At 38.6% G+C, this 17,294-nt stretch overlaps 1 protein-coding gene across 1 annotated transcript in view; it reads right to left on the minus strand.

The window, feature by feature from the left end:
• Window positions 1-320: 320 nt before the first annotated feature.
• The window catches only part of LOC132156096 (multiple C2 and transmembrane domain-containing protein 2-like), a 45,961-nt gene continuing 28,987 nt past the window's right edge, over window positions 321-17,294 (minus strand). Inside the window, exons 18-23 of the mRNA XM_059564931.1 lie at window positions 14,426-14,545; window positions 11,287-11,328; window positions 6,226-6,335; window positions 4,956-5,065; window positions 4,252-4,349; window positions 321-1,042 (exon numbers count right to left, since the gene is read on the minus strand). Of these exons, the coding sequence (XP_059420914.1) occupies window positions 974-1,042; window positions 4,252-4,349; window positions 4,956-5,065; window positions 6,226-6,335; window positions 11,287-11,328; window positions 14,426-14,545 (549 nt within the window). The 3' untranslated portion in view covers window positions 321-973. The remainder of the gene's footprint in view (window positions 1,043-4,251; window positions 4,350-4,955; window positions 5,066-6,225; window positions 6,336-11,286; window positions 11,329-14,425; window positions 14,546-17,294) is intronic.

A 17,294-nucleotide genomic window follows, 5' to 3' on the forward strand; every position in this document is an offset into this window, starting at 1 on the left:
CCATTAGGCACTGGAGTTGATTTTAATGAAAATGGGAGACGCTAAGTGTGGGGTATGGAGTGTATATACTCACTCACTCCCTCTCTTCCTCTCTCTTAATCTCCCTCCCTCTTTATGAGAGATGAGCTCTCTCATCTGGACTTGTTATTGTCAGCGAACTACAAAAGCGGTGCATTAGCTGACTGCTCTGGACACACAGAGACTTTGATGTTTTCCTCCAACAGTGACTAGCATCTTCTTCTGAAGTGTGGGCTGGTGTATCTTTTTGACAAATAACACAGAGTTAAGGACATGAAAGAAGAAAAACACATTTAAAAATCAAACTTTTTAGTCATCTTTATTTCATCTTTATCTGCTGCATACAGTTAATGTACAAAACACGGAAGATGCATAGAAAAAACAAATAGCATATATAATAAAATAACAATTCTTAACAGTAGGATGCATTAGCATGAATAAAAATGTTACATGGCATTTAAAACTGCTTGAATATTTTCCAGAGTATAAACAAGTTTATCATAAATAGATTTTTCCTTCATTTATATATTCCCTGCTGTAAACACAAACAACAGGAAGCACATACAGGTATGTGCGCTGTTTTGTAGCTAACTTTCCGTTTGTTAAATGAACCACAATGTGGTCTCTAAAAAGACATTAATATATGAAAAGGCTGCGTCGTATTTCATTGCATTTCAGCGTGACCACATGCAGAGGCTGGTGAAGCCCATCTTTCCCTTGATATGCTCAGACACAGTGACCATGCGAGTTCGTGAGGGCCAAAGGCCCCATCAGGAGGGGCCCCTCAGACACACACACACACAGAGTATCATACAGCCGATAAATACACCTCAGTGGAAATGTGGATGATTTGGCACAAGGGGGCTCCTCCTCCACTCGCACGCCGCATTGTGACTTAAACAGACCATGTCTTGAAACGGCATCTGTCCCTTTCATCCGACACGTCCGTCGGGTTTCAGCGCAAGCGTTTCTTCCTCGGTAGGCCCTGGTTGCCGGGCTCAGCTCTTAGCTCGCTGTACTGCACCTGTAAAAACAAACAGCTCTTTGGTCAGACACAGGTAATCGGAGCTGAGGCCCGCTCACGGTAATGGCTCCCCTGAGGAGAGCCAGTGCAGGGGGAAAGCCAGGCGGGCGCGGTTGTAATGAATCATTTTTTAAACACAGGAGCAGAGGGGATTAATCACAAGGAAGAAAGATTTGAAAAGTCAAGGGTTCCGTACCGACACAGTGGTGACTACACCACCCCCACCTATAAGGGAACGGTACCGGTTGAGGAGACCCGCTGTCTTAGCTCGCAACTCCTTGGTTTGCGAGGAACTGTGTCCTTCCTGAGAAAAGTTTGTTCAAGACTAATTATAGCAGTTTGTAGGCAAGTAAGTAAGAGCCTGTACGGCTTCGGCGGGGGCATTGTGGTTACAGATGATCACACACTTCCCTCGTTTCAGATGCTGTTTACTTTACTTAAAGCAGGGAGTGAACTCAGGTTGGAGTTGAAGGTCGTCATGATGAAAGTAGAGTTTCACTGAGGTTTGAGAAACTGAACAGGAAGATTTTTCCTGCAGCTCATAGCATTTCCACGTATACTGTAACTACTAGACTGCAATTACATGTATTCAGATCTGCCATTTAAAAGATAAATACATTTTCTCTGCATTTAACTACTTTAATGAGATGAGAATTTAATGAGAATTTGCTATTTGACTACAAAGTCAGTCCTTCTCTTTCAAGTAATAATATTATGATTTGGCATGTGAAAATGATAATTTTTTGCCCACGACTAATAAATGAGCTTATGTACCAAATTTAGGTTTCATTCAAGATGCATTTGAATTTCAATTACAGACTTGCTGGTCATTCAATATAAGCGGTCAACCAAGCTACTTACCGTATTTTCCGGACTATAAGTCGCACTTTTTTTCATAGTTTGGCTGGTCCTGCGACTTATAGTCAGGAGCGACTTATTTATCAATTAATTTGACATGAACCGAGAGAAATGAACCAATAGAAAACCAAATAAAAACCGCAAGAGGGCGCTCTATGCTGCTCAGTTCTCCTGTAGTCTACAATGAAGACATAGAGCGCCCTCTCGCGGCTGTAGCGGTAATGTTTTCTCTTGGTTCTAAATAAATTCGACTTACTAGTCCAGTGCGACTTATGTATGTTTTTTTCCTCCTCATGACGTATTTTTGGACTGATGCGACTTATACTCAGGTGCGACTTATAGTCCGAAAAATACGGTAATATATATTTTTAGACAGAACTGTTAAAGAACATTGTACATGAAAAAGTATTATAGCATTTTATTTATAGCAAGTATTGTAAAATGTTCTCATATTATGTCAGTATTCAACAAAATGCATTTATATAATTTACAATTATCTTTAAATGTCTAATAAATATTTATTTCTGTCAATCTTTCAAACTTCAGAAAACCCAGAAGAATCAAATTTGTATGGTTCTTTTTAAAATTATTTCTAATTTAATAAATATTATGTAAAATAATTGTATCTAATTACTTTAAAATATTTCAATTAAACCATGTGACGTGATATATTGGCTTTATATTGGACATCAGCTCTCTAAGATATGAGCATTTGCCATCAGATAATCCATATTGGTCCACCAATACTCAATACATATCATCATAAAAATTTTGGTCACATTATCGAGCCCAAGTACTCCAGGATCATAATAACCTCCACAAGCATTCCCTATGATTTTGCTTTCACAGCTATGAGCAACATCAGCTTCTGAAAATTGCATTAAAGGCATTTTCTCTTGTTCAGGCTGAACAACTTACAGCATCGACAAATAATTTAATACAGCATGAGGCTGATAGGACTCGAAAGCGTGGAGAATGCGTCCAAATGGTTTTCTTGTTTGTTGCTCCTCTAAACAATAACCTGGAGGTGTATCTGTAAGGTAGGGACTGCACACTAATTACCAGGCCCTGATTATGAGAATGGTAGATGGAGCACAAGAGAACAAAGAGACGCGGCAGCCTCAGAACATGAAACTGTCCTCAGAACTGACAGATGCTGCTTATTTTAGGACAGAGGGCCACTGTATGAAGTCCAGTTTTGAGGGTTTGTGTTTGAAGAACAGCACAGGCACTAATTGCCAAGTCATTTTCGGAACCGTGAGACAGAAGTCAATTTGAGCTTTTGTTACATGCTGTTTATTTAGTCAATCCATTTTTAGCATAATGGTTTGGACAAGTTAAACTTAACAGGGACAGCGAGGATTTGCATACCTTTTCGGTCTTTACTGGTATGCTTAATGACCACTGTGGCGTTTTATTGGCATTTAGTTTTTTATAAAGTGGCATGCACTTTTTTTTCTGCTAAAGATCATTCCGTCTTCCCATTTTTGATGCGTTCCATTTAAATGAACAGCAGGCAGTTCATCCAACCAAGAAAACATACTTCAAAAGGCTTAAAAACTCAGCAATGGTTTCCATCTTGTTTTGCCAACTTGCTGATTCCACATGCCAAAACCAGTGTGTCATGCTGGCTTCATCCAACCACACAGACATATGTTAATGTAAAGTTTCAGAGGTTCATCTGAGCCAATCACTAAAGCTCTCCAGTATCTGAGCAGGACAGAAAGCACTGACAAAAGTTAAATAGCCTTTTTGATGGAAAAAAAGCATTCTATGCAAAACACTTAATCAAAGCAGGACCCTCTTTGTATCCTGTCATCAGAATCTCACTCAGGATCCAAAAGACGGCTGCACATCCCCGGGCTTATAATGTAACCCTGAATGACATATCAGCCATGGATAATGTTTCATCACATATGGCGCTCAGCGGGACGGCGTTGTCTCAACACTTCATTAAGTCCTCCAACCTGATGTGACGGGGGCCGCCACACTGCCAGTGTGCAGACACCGACCCCTTAGCCAATCCCTGAACCCTCTACAGCACCCTTCTTTTATCAAAAGCCGACAAAACTGATAATCAGGGACAAGGCTGAAGCGTTACGGCCGAGGATAGATCAGAGCAGACCCCATCCAGGCAGCCGAGTGACTCCATCAAGACATGCTGGGAAATAATTGGGCCGGGGGCCGCCTTTAAAGGCGTGAGTCCATTAATAATGAAACACAGCCAGAGGAAATATCCTGGGTAACGCTTGGGAATTCTGTTAGAGCAAATAATGCAGACATCTTCAGGGAATTCCTTCCTTGTCTCTGTCCCTCCCTCTCTCTTTAAAAGTGTAAAACTGGACCCTTACCTTTTGAACATCAGAAGGCACCCTCTTGAGAAAATCCAGTATTTCATTATTGAAAATGGCATATGGGTTGAAGAGCTTCTTGGTAAATTTCTTAACACCTGTGAAAACAAGCGTGCATTAATAAAGTAATCTACTGCAAATGCACGTATCGTACTGACAAAACAAACCTTGATCCAACAAACATTTGTCACTTTATCTAATGTATGACATTTATACTGCTATGTGATTATAAGTGCATATAAATTAATACACACTGTCTTTTATACGGTCATCACAGTTCACACTACTGCTGTATGATGTCTTGTAACTGCTACAGCGACATCATTGAGCTGATATTGCTATAATAATAGATACAATTTAAAATATTTCTCTCGTACTGTACATACATCATGAAACTTTCACAAGTTTACAAAGCCTCAGTCAGATGAGGTACAGCTGGCCTTCTTAGCTAACAGTGGATCATGTTCATGATTCTAATCAGCTGTCACAGATAGAGTTATGTAAATGGATGACTTTTTAAATAGCTTTCGTCAGGCATCAGTAAAAGAGTCGAGCTCAAAGCTCAGAGACAGTAAAGTGTGATTCTTTCTAAAACACCTCTGCATGACTTCCATTTAAAGGAAAGTGGAGACAGCTTAACAGCAGCACTGGAGTATCACGCATGATTGGGTGAAAGGGCTACACATTGCATCTCACTTACTTACCCCATACTAAAACTATGTACCGCAGTGGGATGTAGTACAAGGCGGCAGTCACCAGAAACAGAACCAGGCAGGCCAGGAATGACAAGAACGGTACTGACCAGTTGAACGTGCTGTCAGTGGAGACACAAGTCAAGTTAATTTACACACACAAATTACATTTACATACTGTACAAGTAAAAATGTACTATATTTTAATGTATGTACTTATTAACAGTCCAGGTTAACATACACCTTACAAACAATTTTACAAACCCAAAAACAATTTAAAAATAAATATCCAAGACATATAGTAAACCCATAAAATACATCACATAAACAACCACAAGAATCACCTATCACCTAAATGCTTCCTTAAAGTAAAGACTTTTACTTTTACTAAACATTTTCAAGGATGGTGCATTTCTAATTTCGGAAGGCAGAGAATTCCATAACTTTGGGGCAACTGAAGAAAACGCCATATCACCCATTGTTTTTAGGTGCATTACCAGAACAACTAAAAGACCAGCGTTGGTCGAGTGAAGATTACATGTCGGAATGTAGGGTATTAAAAGTTCAGAAAGATATGTAGGAGCAAGTCCATTTAATGCCTTGTAGGTCAACATAAGAATCTTAAAATCAACACGAAATTTGACAGGTAGCCAATGCAAAGTCTCTAAAATAGGTTTTATATGATCTCTATGTCTTGTCCTAGTCAGAATACGTGCAGCAGAGTTTTGTATCAAAATAAATTTGAAAAATAAGTTTGATGCTCCTGCTAACAAGGCATTGCAATAATCAATTCTAGAGAAAACCAGAACCAAAACCAGGAAAAGGCAGCATGGACCGTAATCTGGATATATTTCTGAGTTGAAAAAAGAAACTTTAACAGTTTTACGTATATGAAGATCAAATGTTAAATTAGAATCAAAAATTACTCGCAGGTTTTTTAATTTAGATTGGAACTGTATAACAGAGCCATCCACATGCAAGGCTATGGGTTTCACTCTGCGTAACTGGTGAGGCAAACCAATAAGCAACACTTCTGTTTTTTCACTATTTAGACAGAAAATTAACAGACATCCAATTTTTGATATCTGTGATACAGTAAGAAAGATGTGAAGCAGCCACATTTGCATCAGATTTTGAATGAATGTATATTTGGGTGTCATCAGCATAAATATGAAAATCAAGACTAAGAGACCTCAAGAGTTGGCCAAGAGGAAAAATATAAAGACTTATGAGCATAACTGCATACAAGCTACATAAGAGGTATAAAATGCTCTGTTCTTACTTTTTCACTCTTTCCCCAATGCAAGCCACTTCATCTAAAGTGTTCTGAACTGTAAGCACAATTTCTTGAATCATGTGGATTTTTTCCATCAGTCCTTTTTTCTCTGATTCCTAAAGAGAAAGAAAAAAAGATAGAGACTGATGAGGGAAGTGAGCTGCAAGAAGCCGACAAAGGAAGAGCAGTTTATTTCCAGAGTGCCATCACCAGTATTTCATCTAGTCAATGGCCTGTAATGAGCTCCTCAGATGTGAAAATGTGTCAGCCTCTACTCCAGAGCTGTCACGGATCTGAGAGTATTTCAGCATTCGTCAGGCGCAAACAATAAAGGTGCATCACAATCAAAGATTAAGCGGAGGAGCAAAAAGATGTAAAAATGGCGATCAGAGAGCATACAGTGAGAGAGGAGCTTGGAAGTTCTAGAACGCAGACGGCATAATTTCCTGGGGTGCAAGCTTTTTCGAGTACCAGTTCTTGGCATACAAAAGCTAAGAGTTGCCCACCTTATGGCAAGATTGAGTGCAGGGTTGAAATCACTGGATTTAGCTGTTTCTGTATCTGAGCTCGTGGGAGAAAGATTGCAATGTCTGAATGTAAGACGAATGGGAAATCCCATTGTCTTCTTGTATTTAATGCATCACACAGTATTGGGTTGCAGTGTAATTCAGAGACATGGGCTAAATGGACTTTCGATAAGAAAAAAAAAAGAGAGAAATCCGGTTCCATTTTACTTAAAGAAGATTGCCAGGGTAATCTAACGTCCAAAGCAACATGATCACATCAGAGATTCGTCCGACATAAGAGCTCATGAGTATAGTTCTCTAAAGGGGGAAGAGAAGAAAGAAAAAGAGAGAGAAACAAGAAGCCCTCACATCAAAAGGAGAAAATAATGACAGGAGTAATGATGGAGTGAGAGAATAAATGAGAGTATTGGGGGGGTGAGAAAGACAAACGTGTGATCGAGCACTGTATATTTTTGTCTAAGCGACCGTCCCCCAGACAGCTGCTCCGGTGAGTCGACCCCTGGGAATGCTCAGCCCAGAATCCCCACTGTCACTCTCCATTCGGTCCCAGACACAGGAAACCATAGGAAGCCATTCATGCCTCTACTCAGCACAGACCCTCTACTGCAGCCACACACAGCATGTCCTAACATAGAGACTACGATGTCAATCAAGAGAAAATCAACATGCCTTCTGTTATGAGTCATTTAAAATCCCTGCTTTGTGAGGAAAGTGTCAAAGGAGGATAAAGTGCAGAAGAAGATTTATTCTTTCAGTGTATCAGCTGTGTTTGATATCAGCTCAAATGTCTTTAGTGTTTTATTTTGCTTAATGAACAGCGTGACTCTCAACCAACCACAAGAAAAATGAACTGCTCCCAAAAAATATTTGAACACTGAAGTCATATATTATACAACAAAATATCAAACAAAGTGCAATTGAATCACAAAGTCTCTTTTCGAGCTTAATTATTTTAATTTACTAGCTTATTAAAATAATAATAATAATGAGCAAGTATTTTTTTTCTGGTCTTTTCTACAGCTCATACGTGAGATAATAAACTTTGTTATTTGACAGAACAGATATTTCCCAGCCGGCGTATGACCGACCTTCAACGTTGAAATGCGGTTGAAATAATGTCAGTTGTTCCTTCAACATTGATTGATTCCAACGTTTAATGCTGAATGGTTCAAATTTATATGTAAACTTATGAGAACAATTGAGCTTGAGTGAAAGTATAAAGTTTTTACTTTCTTATTCTTTCCCAATGCAAGCTACATAATCTGAAGTGGTGTAAACTGTAAGTTTATGAAAGATCTACTGGTCAAAAAATACTAAATAGTGATGAGCTCCACATGTGGTTATTCTGCAAGGACACCTGACTTAATAAATCCGCTTCAAAGTAACTTGGGAAAAAAAATGGCTAAGAAAAGTGACATCAGTTCCAAAGGCCCTTTTGTTTGTCTATTTATTTGCTTTGTTTTCATATTTTGTTATCTAATTATATTTTTAAGTGTGATTTAAGTGTCCAAAATATTTCTTGGGCCACTGCATGTTAGGTAACATTTGTCACAGATTGCTTTGGTACGGCTGTATGGTTTGAAAATAACAAACATCAAATATGTTTTGATAATCCAAAATGCGCATAAAAATAGGTGGATGGAAACATAGCCAGTGAAAGCATTCATAGAAAAACTATTTACAAGTTCTCTGCAATTCATCTCCTTGAACCCCCTTGAAGTCAAACATCCTTTTTTCCGCCTCTGAGGTGGAAACAAATTTTCTGCAGAAATAAACTATTCAAGCTACATGTCTACTGATTAGAAAACCTGTGTCAGATCCACTGATCTATAATATAGAACTGGATTGCTCATGACGTCATGAAAGTGAAGCCGCAGCGCCGCCATATTGGTAATCCCTAGTGTGCGTAAACGTTCTATTGAATTAATAGGAAACTGTATGATTTTAACTAGAAAACATCACCTAACAAGTCAGCGTTTATAAATCTGAAGTATTTCTGTACATTATTACAATGCAAAAACCCTAGGCATGTTAACGGTTATTTTTTTAAAGGTCGCGAATTTCCCCTACTTATTAAAAAGCTACGTTCATCACAGTAGCGAACATCATGAACATGATAAACAATATATTGCTTATACTGCCCCAAAAGACCGTAAACACTGCAGATAACATCTAAAGTAAAGATGAATTTACATACACGTAACATAAAAACAAATCCCATTTGACTGATTTGCTTCAAATAGAGTTATTTTAGGACAGCGGTTTGAATGTAACTCAATGGTGCTCTCTGCTGGTAGGGATTAGTAAGATGGCGGATCGAACACTTCCGTTGGCTTGGCACAATGGAATAACCAAAGGAACGCACCTAAATAAAACACCTGCGTTATTGGCCAAATGTGTTGCAAATGGGTTTGTTAAAGCTGACAACCGCAGTACAAACAAGCACAAAACACTCAACGCTCCCAAATGGATGTGTCACAGGATTGTGCACTCTGGAATACACAATGATTATGACATCAACACTCTGTCCTTGTGGTACGTGCTGAAGGTGATGCGCTAGATGTGAGGGGGGAGAGGGCTCGTGTGTTAGGAGACCACCGATGGTAACCTGGGGTGGAAGAAGGGGGTCAGCTCTCTGCCTGTCTAACCAAAGAACTTACTCTTAGGTGACATTGTGACCAGGGCCAAGCGAACAGGGCCTCCTGGTCATATACGACACACATCCAGGACTTGTTTTCTCTTCTATCTTCTTGTTTTCTGATGCCATTAAACCAGCGTCTGTGTGCTCAACACTACTGATACCGAAAGCCAAAGGAAAGTTACATGGCAGCACATGATTTGTAAATTTCCCTTTCTCCCCCAGGACAGATTCGTGCTCATAGAGGAGATCAGTTGTGTATTATTTCTGCAGTAACGCGGCATCTCCTATTGGCTTTCTTTAGCTTAATTCCATTGCATCTGCGATGCTCGGCTGCAGGTTGACATATTCAAATCCTCCAGGGTAAAACACACAGAAAAACGGCTGGTAATTGTAACCTTCTCAGAGGGGACACCGATCCTTCTCCAACCCCAAAACATGAGCTGCGATGACTTTGATAGGAAGTGTAAAGCCAGACTGTTTGATCTGCCTGCATGATACCAAAGTTAAAGTGAAAAAACAAAACAGGACTTTTGAAACAAGCCACCTTAAATTAGAACTGACAACTTAAAATAAACATGGACATTTTGGGTAAATAAATAAATGAAAGGAGATATTTCATCTACACAAGATGTGAAAGGGTGTAGAAACATGATATATCTCACTAGCAAAATACTGTTGATTCTGATACTTGTAATTATAATTAATTAATTAAAATAAATAATAAAATCAAAATAAATAAATGCACAGGCAGTCCAAGAATGGACTTGCAAGATCTAATTTTAACTGCTACAAATGTAATATTTCAGGCTAATTATATAAATAAAACCATTTAAATTAATATAATTTTTATAACATTAGCTTAAATTAAATGCCACATATTTATAAGACTTTTTTATTTCTTGTTTCTCCCTCCAAGATATATTACAGTTGTTTAGCTGCTGGGCATAAGCTAACGTGCTTGCACACACATATCATGAGTTTCATCCGTGAATGATCTGCTTGGCTTGGATAGGATTTGGAAGAGGAAGCCGTTTTTAACAGAGGGGTTCCTCTCAACAGATGAAGCTAGCCTTCGGTCATCATAGCAGAATATATTGAGCACATTATGGATATGAATCCTAGGCCCTAGACGTACAGCGCAAGGGTCATCGCTCGGAGGCTCAGAAATGCACATTTCCTTACATCCAAGTCAGAAAGCAATAACGCATCGTCTTCCTGTTAACCCGTTCTTCTCTGAACCAGACAACGCGGACTAAAATGACTATGGGCCTGCCCTGCCTCATTATGGATTTATTCGGCATTCAGATTTTGACCACTGTGACCATTTGCCATCCAAATGTGCCAAACAATGAAACCATACCAGCTTAGATATTGTTGTTTTGCTTTTCTAAATAAAGACGTTTGTACTGTTTATAACGACTGAATATTTTAGGAATAATCGGACCTAAGCAGATTTGGGGGAATTTGTTATAAGTCTAATGACTCATCTTAAGCATTAAAAAATAAAATGCTAAAAAGGGGAGTTCAACTGCAGTCCAGCCTCCCTATTTAGCCATGCCTGCCTCAAAATCCTTACACTGCCTCTATTCCCCAGCGGAAGGCAAACTTCAATTAATGATGCCGTTCTGTGCTTATTTCTGCATTTCAAAAGGACCACAGCAGCTAAATCCATTTGTCGTATGAGCAAGAATTCCCAGAGGACTGGTGTGAAAGTACTGGAGGGAAAATGTGCTTGCTGAATCGTCTGTCCTCATTTTGAACGTATTTAAGCTGTGGTTCTGAGTTAAATGCAGTATTAAAGTTACAGCGAACAGTCCATCTACATAGGCAGCACCCCAAAGAGAGGCTCTATAAAAGTCAGTGGTTAATCAAAAACCATGCGTGTCACCAGCGAAATACCTTTTCATCCTCATCCTCGTCCTCGGCCGCGGACATGTTCTCCTGCAAAAGAAGAAGAGAGAGATAGAGAACAGATGAGATTGAGACACATGTGGGCAATGGAGCATTTTCTTAACAAACACCTCGTAATGAAACCTCCGCTTGTATATACACCCCCATTGGGAGAGGCCCTGTTGCCGTGGCAACTGCCTCTCGGGTGACCTCGCACAAAAGGAGGAGGTGAACGTGAAGGGCCTTCCTCACAAGAGCGATGTCGCAACCAAGCAATCTCATTTGTTCACAACATAAACATGTGCACACACTCACACATGCACCTGAAACCGAAAGCAAAGCATTTCATCTCAGCCGTTTGGGATCGCTCTCTATCAAGTCATCCCTTACCCTTCTAGGCTACTGAAAGTTAGCGTGGTGCTCTGTTTCTGCTAGGCCGAGGGGTGAGCATGAGGTGATGCAGGCTTTAACACTGTCAGAGAGTGCAGCCCCACCTGAGCCTGAGGTATGGCACTGAGAAGGGTTGGTGGTGTACAAAGAACTGCTACATTCGGAGTAAGGACTCAAATGTGCTTTATACAAGCCACTGGAGATGAAGGTCACTCAAAGTGTGAATTCTATGTTAAAACTCACAACCAATGGTGATTAGAGCATCTTAGACATCTTAACCTTTGTGAATGTTGTGAATGGGAATAGACAACATGATCTAATTATGATAGACTGACCATTTAATGTCTTTAGAAATGCTGTAAAAAGACTCCAAAAGACTGTTTTTAGTCTAGTAATGTGATATGAATTGCACTTAATGACTCAACATACTTAATTCTGAATGGTCAATCAGCATAATTCAGATGATGGTTTAATATACAAGGTGTACATCCGGTTTACTTGCTGTTTTTGTTTTATGTCACCCCAGTCTCATTCTTGATACATAATGAAATAGTTTCAATTTAAATTAATATTTATTTGTTTGACAAGTAGTCATGTGATAATATAACATAATAGTATAATATAAAGTCATTTTTTGGTTTACTATTATGAATGTAATATAGGGGTGGGCTATATGGAAAAAATATCATATTAAGGTTTTTTTTTTTTTTTTTTTTTTTAGAAATATCATGATTTACGATTTTATCACAATTCTTTGTCATGTTGGTTTTACTATTTTGTAAGTATACCAACATTTACTCACTCAAAAGTGGTTTTAAACCTGAGTGAGTTTCTTTCTTCTTCTGAACATAAATGCTATTTTAAAGAATGTAGAAAACCAAACAGTTGCTGGTGACTTCCATAGTATCTTTTGCTACTACCAAATTCAATGTGGACCAGCAACTGTTTGGTTACCCGCATTCTTCAAAACATCTTCTTTTGTGTTCAGCACAAGAAAGAAACTCACTCAGGTTTAAAACCACTTTTGAGTGAGTAAATGTTGGTAGAAAAATAAAACACTATGACAGAATTGACAGAGAGCTGACAGAATTATTATAATTTATTTTATTTTTTGGGGAACTATTCCTTTAATAAAGGTTTGGGACAACGTGACAGTGACTAAATAATGATAGAATTGAAATTTTAGGGTGATCTATCCCTTGACAGTAATGACAGTAGGCTGCATGTTTTATAGGCCTACTGTCCCTTTAAGACATGCACGCATGTAATAAACAGGCACATATATGTTTTTCTCACTACTGTTTACTTTTATTTTAGACATAACTAACTTAAGTCTACATGTAAACCTTGTGTGTTTTGACAGTATTAGCGCAAAAGATAACTTAGTTCAATAATCAGGTGCTGTTTGACAGGCTTTGGGTGTATGCTGCGCTCAGAAAAAGCACAGGTCAGCACGTGAATGAAACATTTAAAAGCACATGCAAATAATGAGAGAGTAACTCTAGCGCTGAGTTAACACTGCTGTGAATGCATGTGACGTTGTACAGTAACGTATTTTCCAGACTATTAGTCACACTTTTTTTCATAGTTTGGCTGGTCCTGCGACTTATAGTCAGGTTCGACTTATTTATCAAAATTAATTTGACATGAACTGAGAGAAATGAACCAAGAGAAATGAACCAATAGAAAACATTACCGTCTACAGCCGCGAGAGGGCGCTCTATGCTGCTCAGTGTTCCTGTAGTCTACAACAGTGCAGCATAGAGCGCCCTCTCGCGGCTGTAGACGGTAATGTTTTCTCTTGGTTCTTGGTTCTAAATAAATGCGACTTATAGTCCAGTGCGACGTATATATGTTTTTTTCCTCATCATGACGTATTTTTGGACTGATGCGACTTATACTCAGGTGCAACTTATAGTCCGAAAAATAGACACCAGAACTGCAGCTGATAGAATGTGCTCTGCAGCACGATACCACGATATTTCTTCAAAAACAGATCGTGGAGACATTTTTATCATCCATGATCAAAAATCGTCATATCGCACACCGCTAATGTAATATTATATCAGGAGTAAAACCCTGCTCCTGGCGATCGACTGTCCTGCAAAGTTTAGCTCCAACCCTAATCAAACACACCTGTCTTTAATTTTTAAGCAATCCTCAAGACCTTAATTAGTTGTTTCAGGTGTGTTTGATTAGGATAGGAGCTGAACTTTGCAGGACAGTCGATTGCCAGGAGCAGAGTTGGTTACCCTTGTATTATATAATACACCTCTGTTCAAAAGTTTGGAGTCAGTTAGTTTTTTTTAATGCAAAGTAATATTTTTATTCAGAAACACATTAAATTGATCAAAAAATATTATTATTATCATTATTATTATTCTATTTATTAAAGATTCCTCAAAAAATACATCTTAGTTTACGTGATTAACCACCATAATTCTTTCACAAAATCTGCATATAAGAATGATTTGTGAAGGATCATGTGACACTAAATAGTTATTTTAAATTGTAATAATATGTCCCAATATTACTTTTTTTTTTTACTGTATTGTATCATATATTGTTCATGTTTGACTGTGAAAAAATACAAATGACAACATACATTGTATACTGTAGACAGAACGTCTATCATTTGTAATCATTCATCAATAGAATCTGTGAGGTTAAAAATGGATGTTATTCCTGTGAGTCACCAGTATTGACTTATTAGGGACGAGTTCCTGTACAGCTGAGTGGGCGACATCACATCACTCACCAAATCCTGACTGTAGCTGGCCATGCCTGGTGTGATGTGGAAGTAGTTCCAACCAACGAGCAGAAGGAGGAAGAGAGGCAACATGAACAGCTCCCAAAGCCACACTGTCACCACAAACATCTAATAAAGACAGAGAGAGAGAGAGAGAGAGAGAGAGAGGGCATCAAACAGGGTATGAGAATCACAAACAGCACAGTTGGCAATGCTGCCCACACATATACATTTCCTCTAATATCTATTTCTGAGAGTTTACAAGGGAAATTAATTCTTAGAAAATAGAAAGACTTGACACAGGGACTGTAAACCTCATCATAACAAGAAAACTGTTGTATAAAGCTTTATCCGAGCATCCCACAAGACCTTCCACCACATCATAAAGGTGCCGGTGACAGCGTCTGTGTGGTGTGCTATAGGAGATTTTAATATTTTAAAAATCCATTTGTATCGATTAACACTGTGCTGGTGCTGTGTAATTTGGACATGACAGAACAGAGCATCTGACTGAGTGGTCCTCCACACTGCTCTGATGTACTGCATTTCAAATGCTTCCTGACTGTGATGCATTCCTGCTGCCTGACTGATAGCATGCAAACACGGATGCTGGAGGGCTGGTTGTAAAGTTTTACCAGTGCAAAAAGAGACTGTGAACACTTAAAGCCCCTTGGTAGAAATCAGATAAATAATCCTTCAGAATTTAATAAGAGAATTAGGTGTGCAACACCCACAGCACCGCACTGCACAGCACGCTGCTAACTGGATGGCTGAATTTAAACCCAGCTAGCGGCAACTTAATGAGCCTGAGAAATATATATATATATATATATATATATATATATATATATATATATATATATATATATATATGTATATATATATATATATATATAAATAAATGCTGTCTACACATTACAATTCAACCAATCTGTAACAAAACATCTAAATGTGAGCAGGTTGTGCATTTATGCCAGAACATTTACATCAGTGTTCTGCTACAAATAAGTGATGCATGTATTCAAAGAAATCTAGGGAAACAATATGTTGGTACATTTTCAGTGTACTGGCATTGGTTAACATTTGGTATACCTTAGCTGATTTAGATAACCTTCTGATTTAGATTACCTTTGCCATCATCTTCATACTTTAAGTTATGCTGAATAATTATTATTTTTTTTCTGTTTGTGTACACACAATAAATAAAACTATTTGAAAACAGAAAATGCAAATTATACAACGGGAAAGAGGCACACGATGATGATCTCAAAAATAATATATCGGTCAGTATAGTGGTCTATCACTGATATATTACGTACAATTATTCTGTAAACATAATAAGAACAAAAATATGAAAATTATGATATTGAATAAAAATAAATGGTAAATAACACTTTTGTTTAGAGACCAACTCTCACTATTAAATAGTTGCTTATTAGCATGCATATAGCATATTGGCAGTTTATTAGTACTCATAAAGCATGCCTTGTTCTGCATGTCCGTATTTTGGATCCTTTAATCCTACTCCAAACTACTACCTTCTATACTATTTATGAGCAGCAAATTAGGAGTTTACGGAGGCAAAAGTCGAAGTTAATAGTTAGTTGATAGTGAAAATTGGTCCCCAAACTTAAGTGTGACCAAATAAATTAGTACAGTATATAATTCAAAATATTATTATTTGCACTACATCAGTGTATTTTCACAATAAAATCAGCACAATCATATATGTAACCTGAATTTAAATCAATAAATCTGAATTTTTACACCCGTTATTACACCGCATGTGACGAATCAAAAGCCAATAAAACCCATTATGATTTATTCTCTCTACACTGGATGCTGCAACCTCCAGCTGTCGCAGAGCGATGCAACAACAACAGCTAGTCCTGTTTCTATTGAAGGTCACAAGATAGAGCTTGTACGATTGCACCTACACAGAACAACAGGCTTGCGTTTACATGGCATGCTGGAGGCTTGTTAGAGATAATATGTTTGACTTAAGTTAGCCAGGGCCTGCAGGCCTTATTTTAGCTGTAGTACAGTACCAGCATGTTCTTGTCAAATCAGCCAGTGGCCAGACATGGTGCTCTGGGGGCAGTCTACCTACTGCCACTATACCATGCTAGGTTCACTTTCACACATGCCTGGGCACGTATACACACACACACACAGCCACCAGGGATATGAGAATCGTGCTTAAATGCACAGAGCACTTGGACAACAAACCCCAAAGGCTCAACAACAACAGTGCACACATCTGGGTCTTTCTTTAATTATTCATTAGAAATTTAGTCACACTATCGAAGGAGATAGCTGAATCTCTTTAACTCCTTATTCAATCTGCTAGCGCACAGATTCAGGCTGAAAATCGTATTATAGCTTGTGAAGGTTGAATACGAGCAGCATCCCGTTGTAGTAGTTTCCACTTTTGGGACCCTATGCAGAGGGGCCCGCCTTCATCCTCACCCTCAGATGAACTCTAAGGGCTAATCAACAGGTGAGCTGTCATAAGTGATACCTTTCAAAGAAGCTGAGGTAGAAAGTGAGCAAGGGAGAGAGCTGAGATTGGAAAAAAACCTGCAGACAGCCCAGCAGGAAAGTTGAACCTGCTTGCCCTGCCTGCAGAAGCTTCTAAATTAACTACTAAAGTCTAATTGCCTGGTCCCTGTCTTCCCATGCGAGTCAACAGTAGGAGACCATTCATTTGCAGCTTGGGAGTCTAGAGAGAGGATCTGTCACAGGTATTCATAATCGTCCACTAATGCACATTTCCGCTCAACTGCTCACAGGCTTGATGGACAAGATAAAAGCACACGGAGGTACAGTAAAGTGTCTAAATGTAGCATCTAAATGACTGGATAAACAAAACCTGTCT

The sequence above is a fragment of the Carassius carassius genome, chromosome 13, assembly GCF_963082965.1.
Source record: "Carassius carassius chromosome 13, fCarCar2.1, whole genome shotgun sequence".
Taxonomy (NCBI): Eukaryota; Metazoa; Chordata; class Actinopteri; order Cypriniformes; family Cyprinidae; genus Carassius; species Carassius carassius.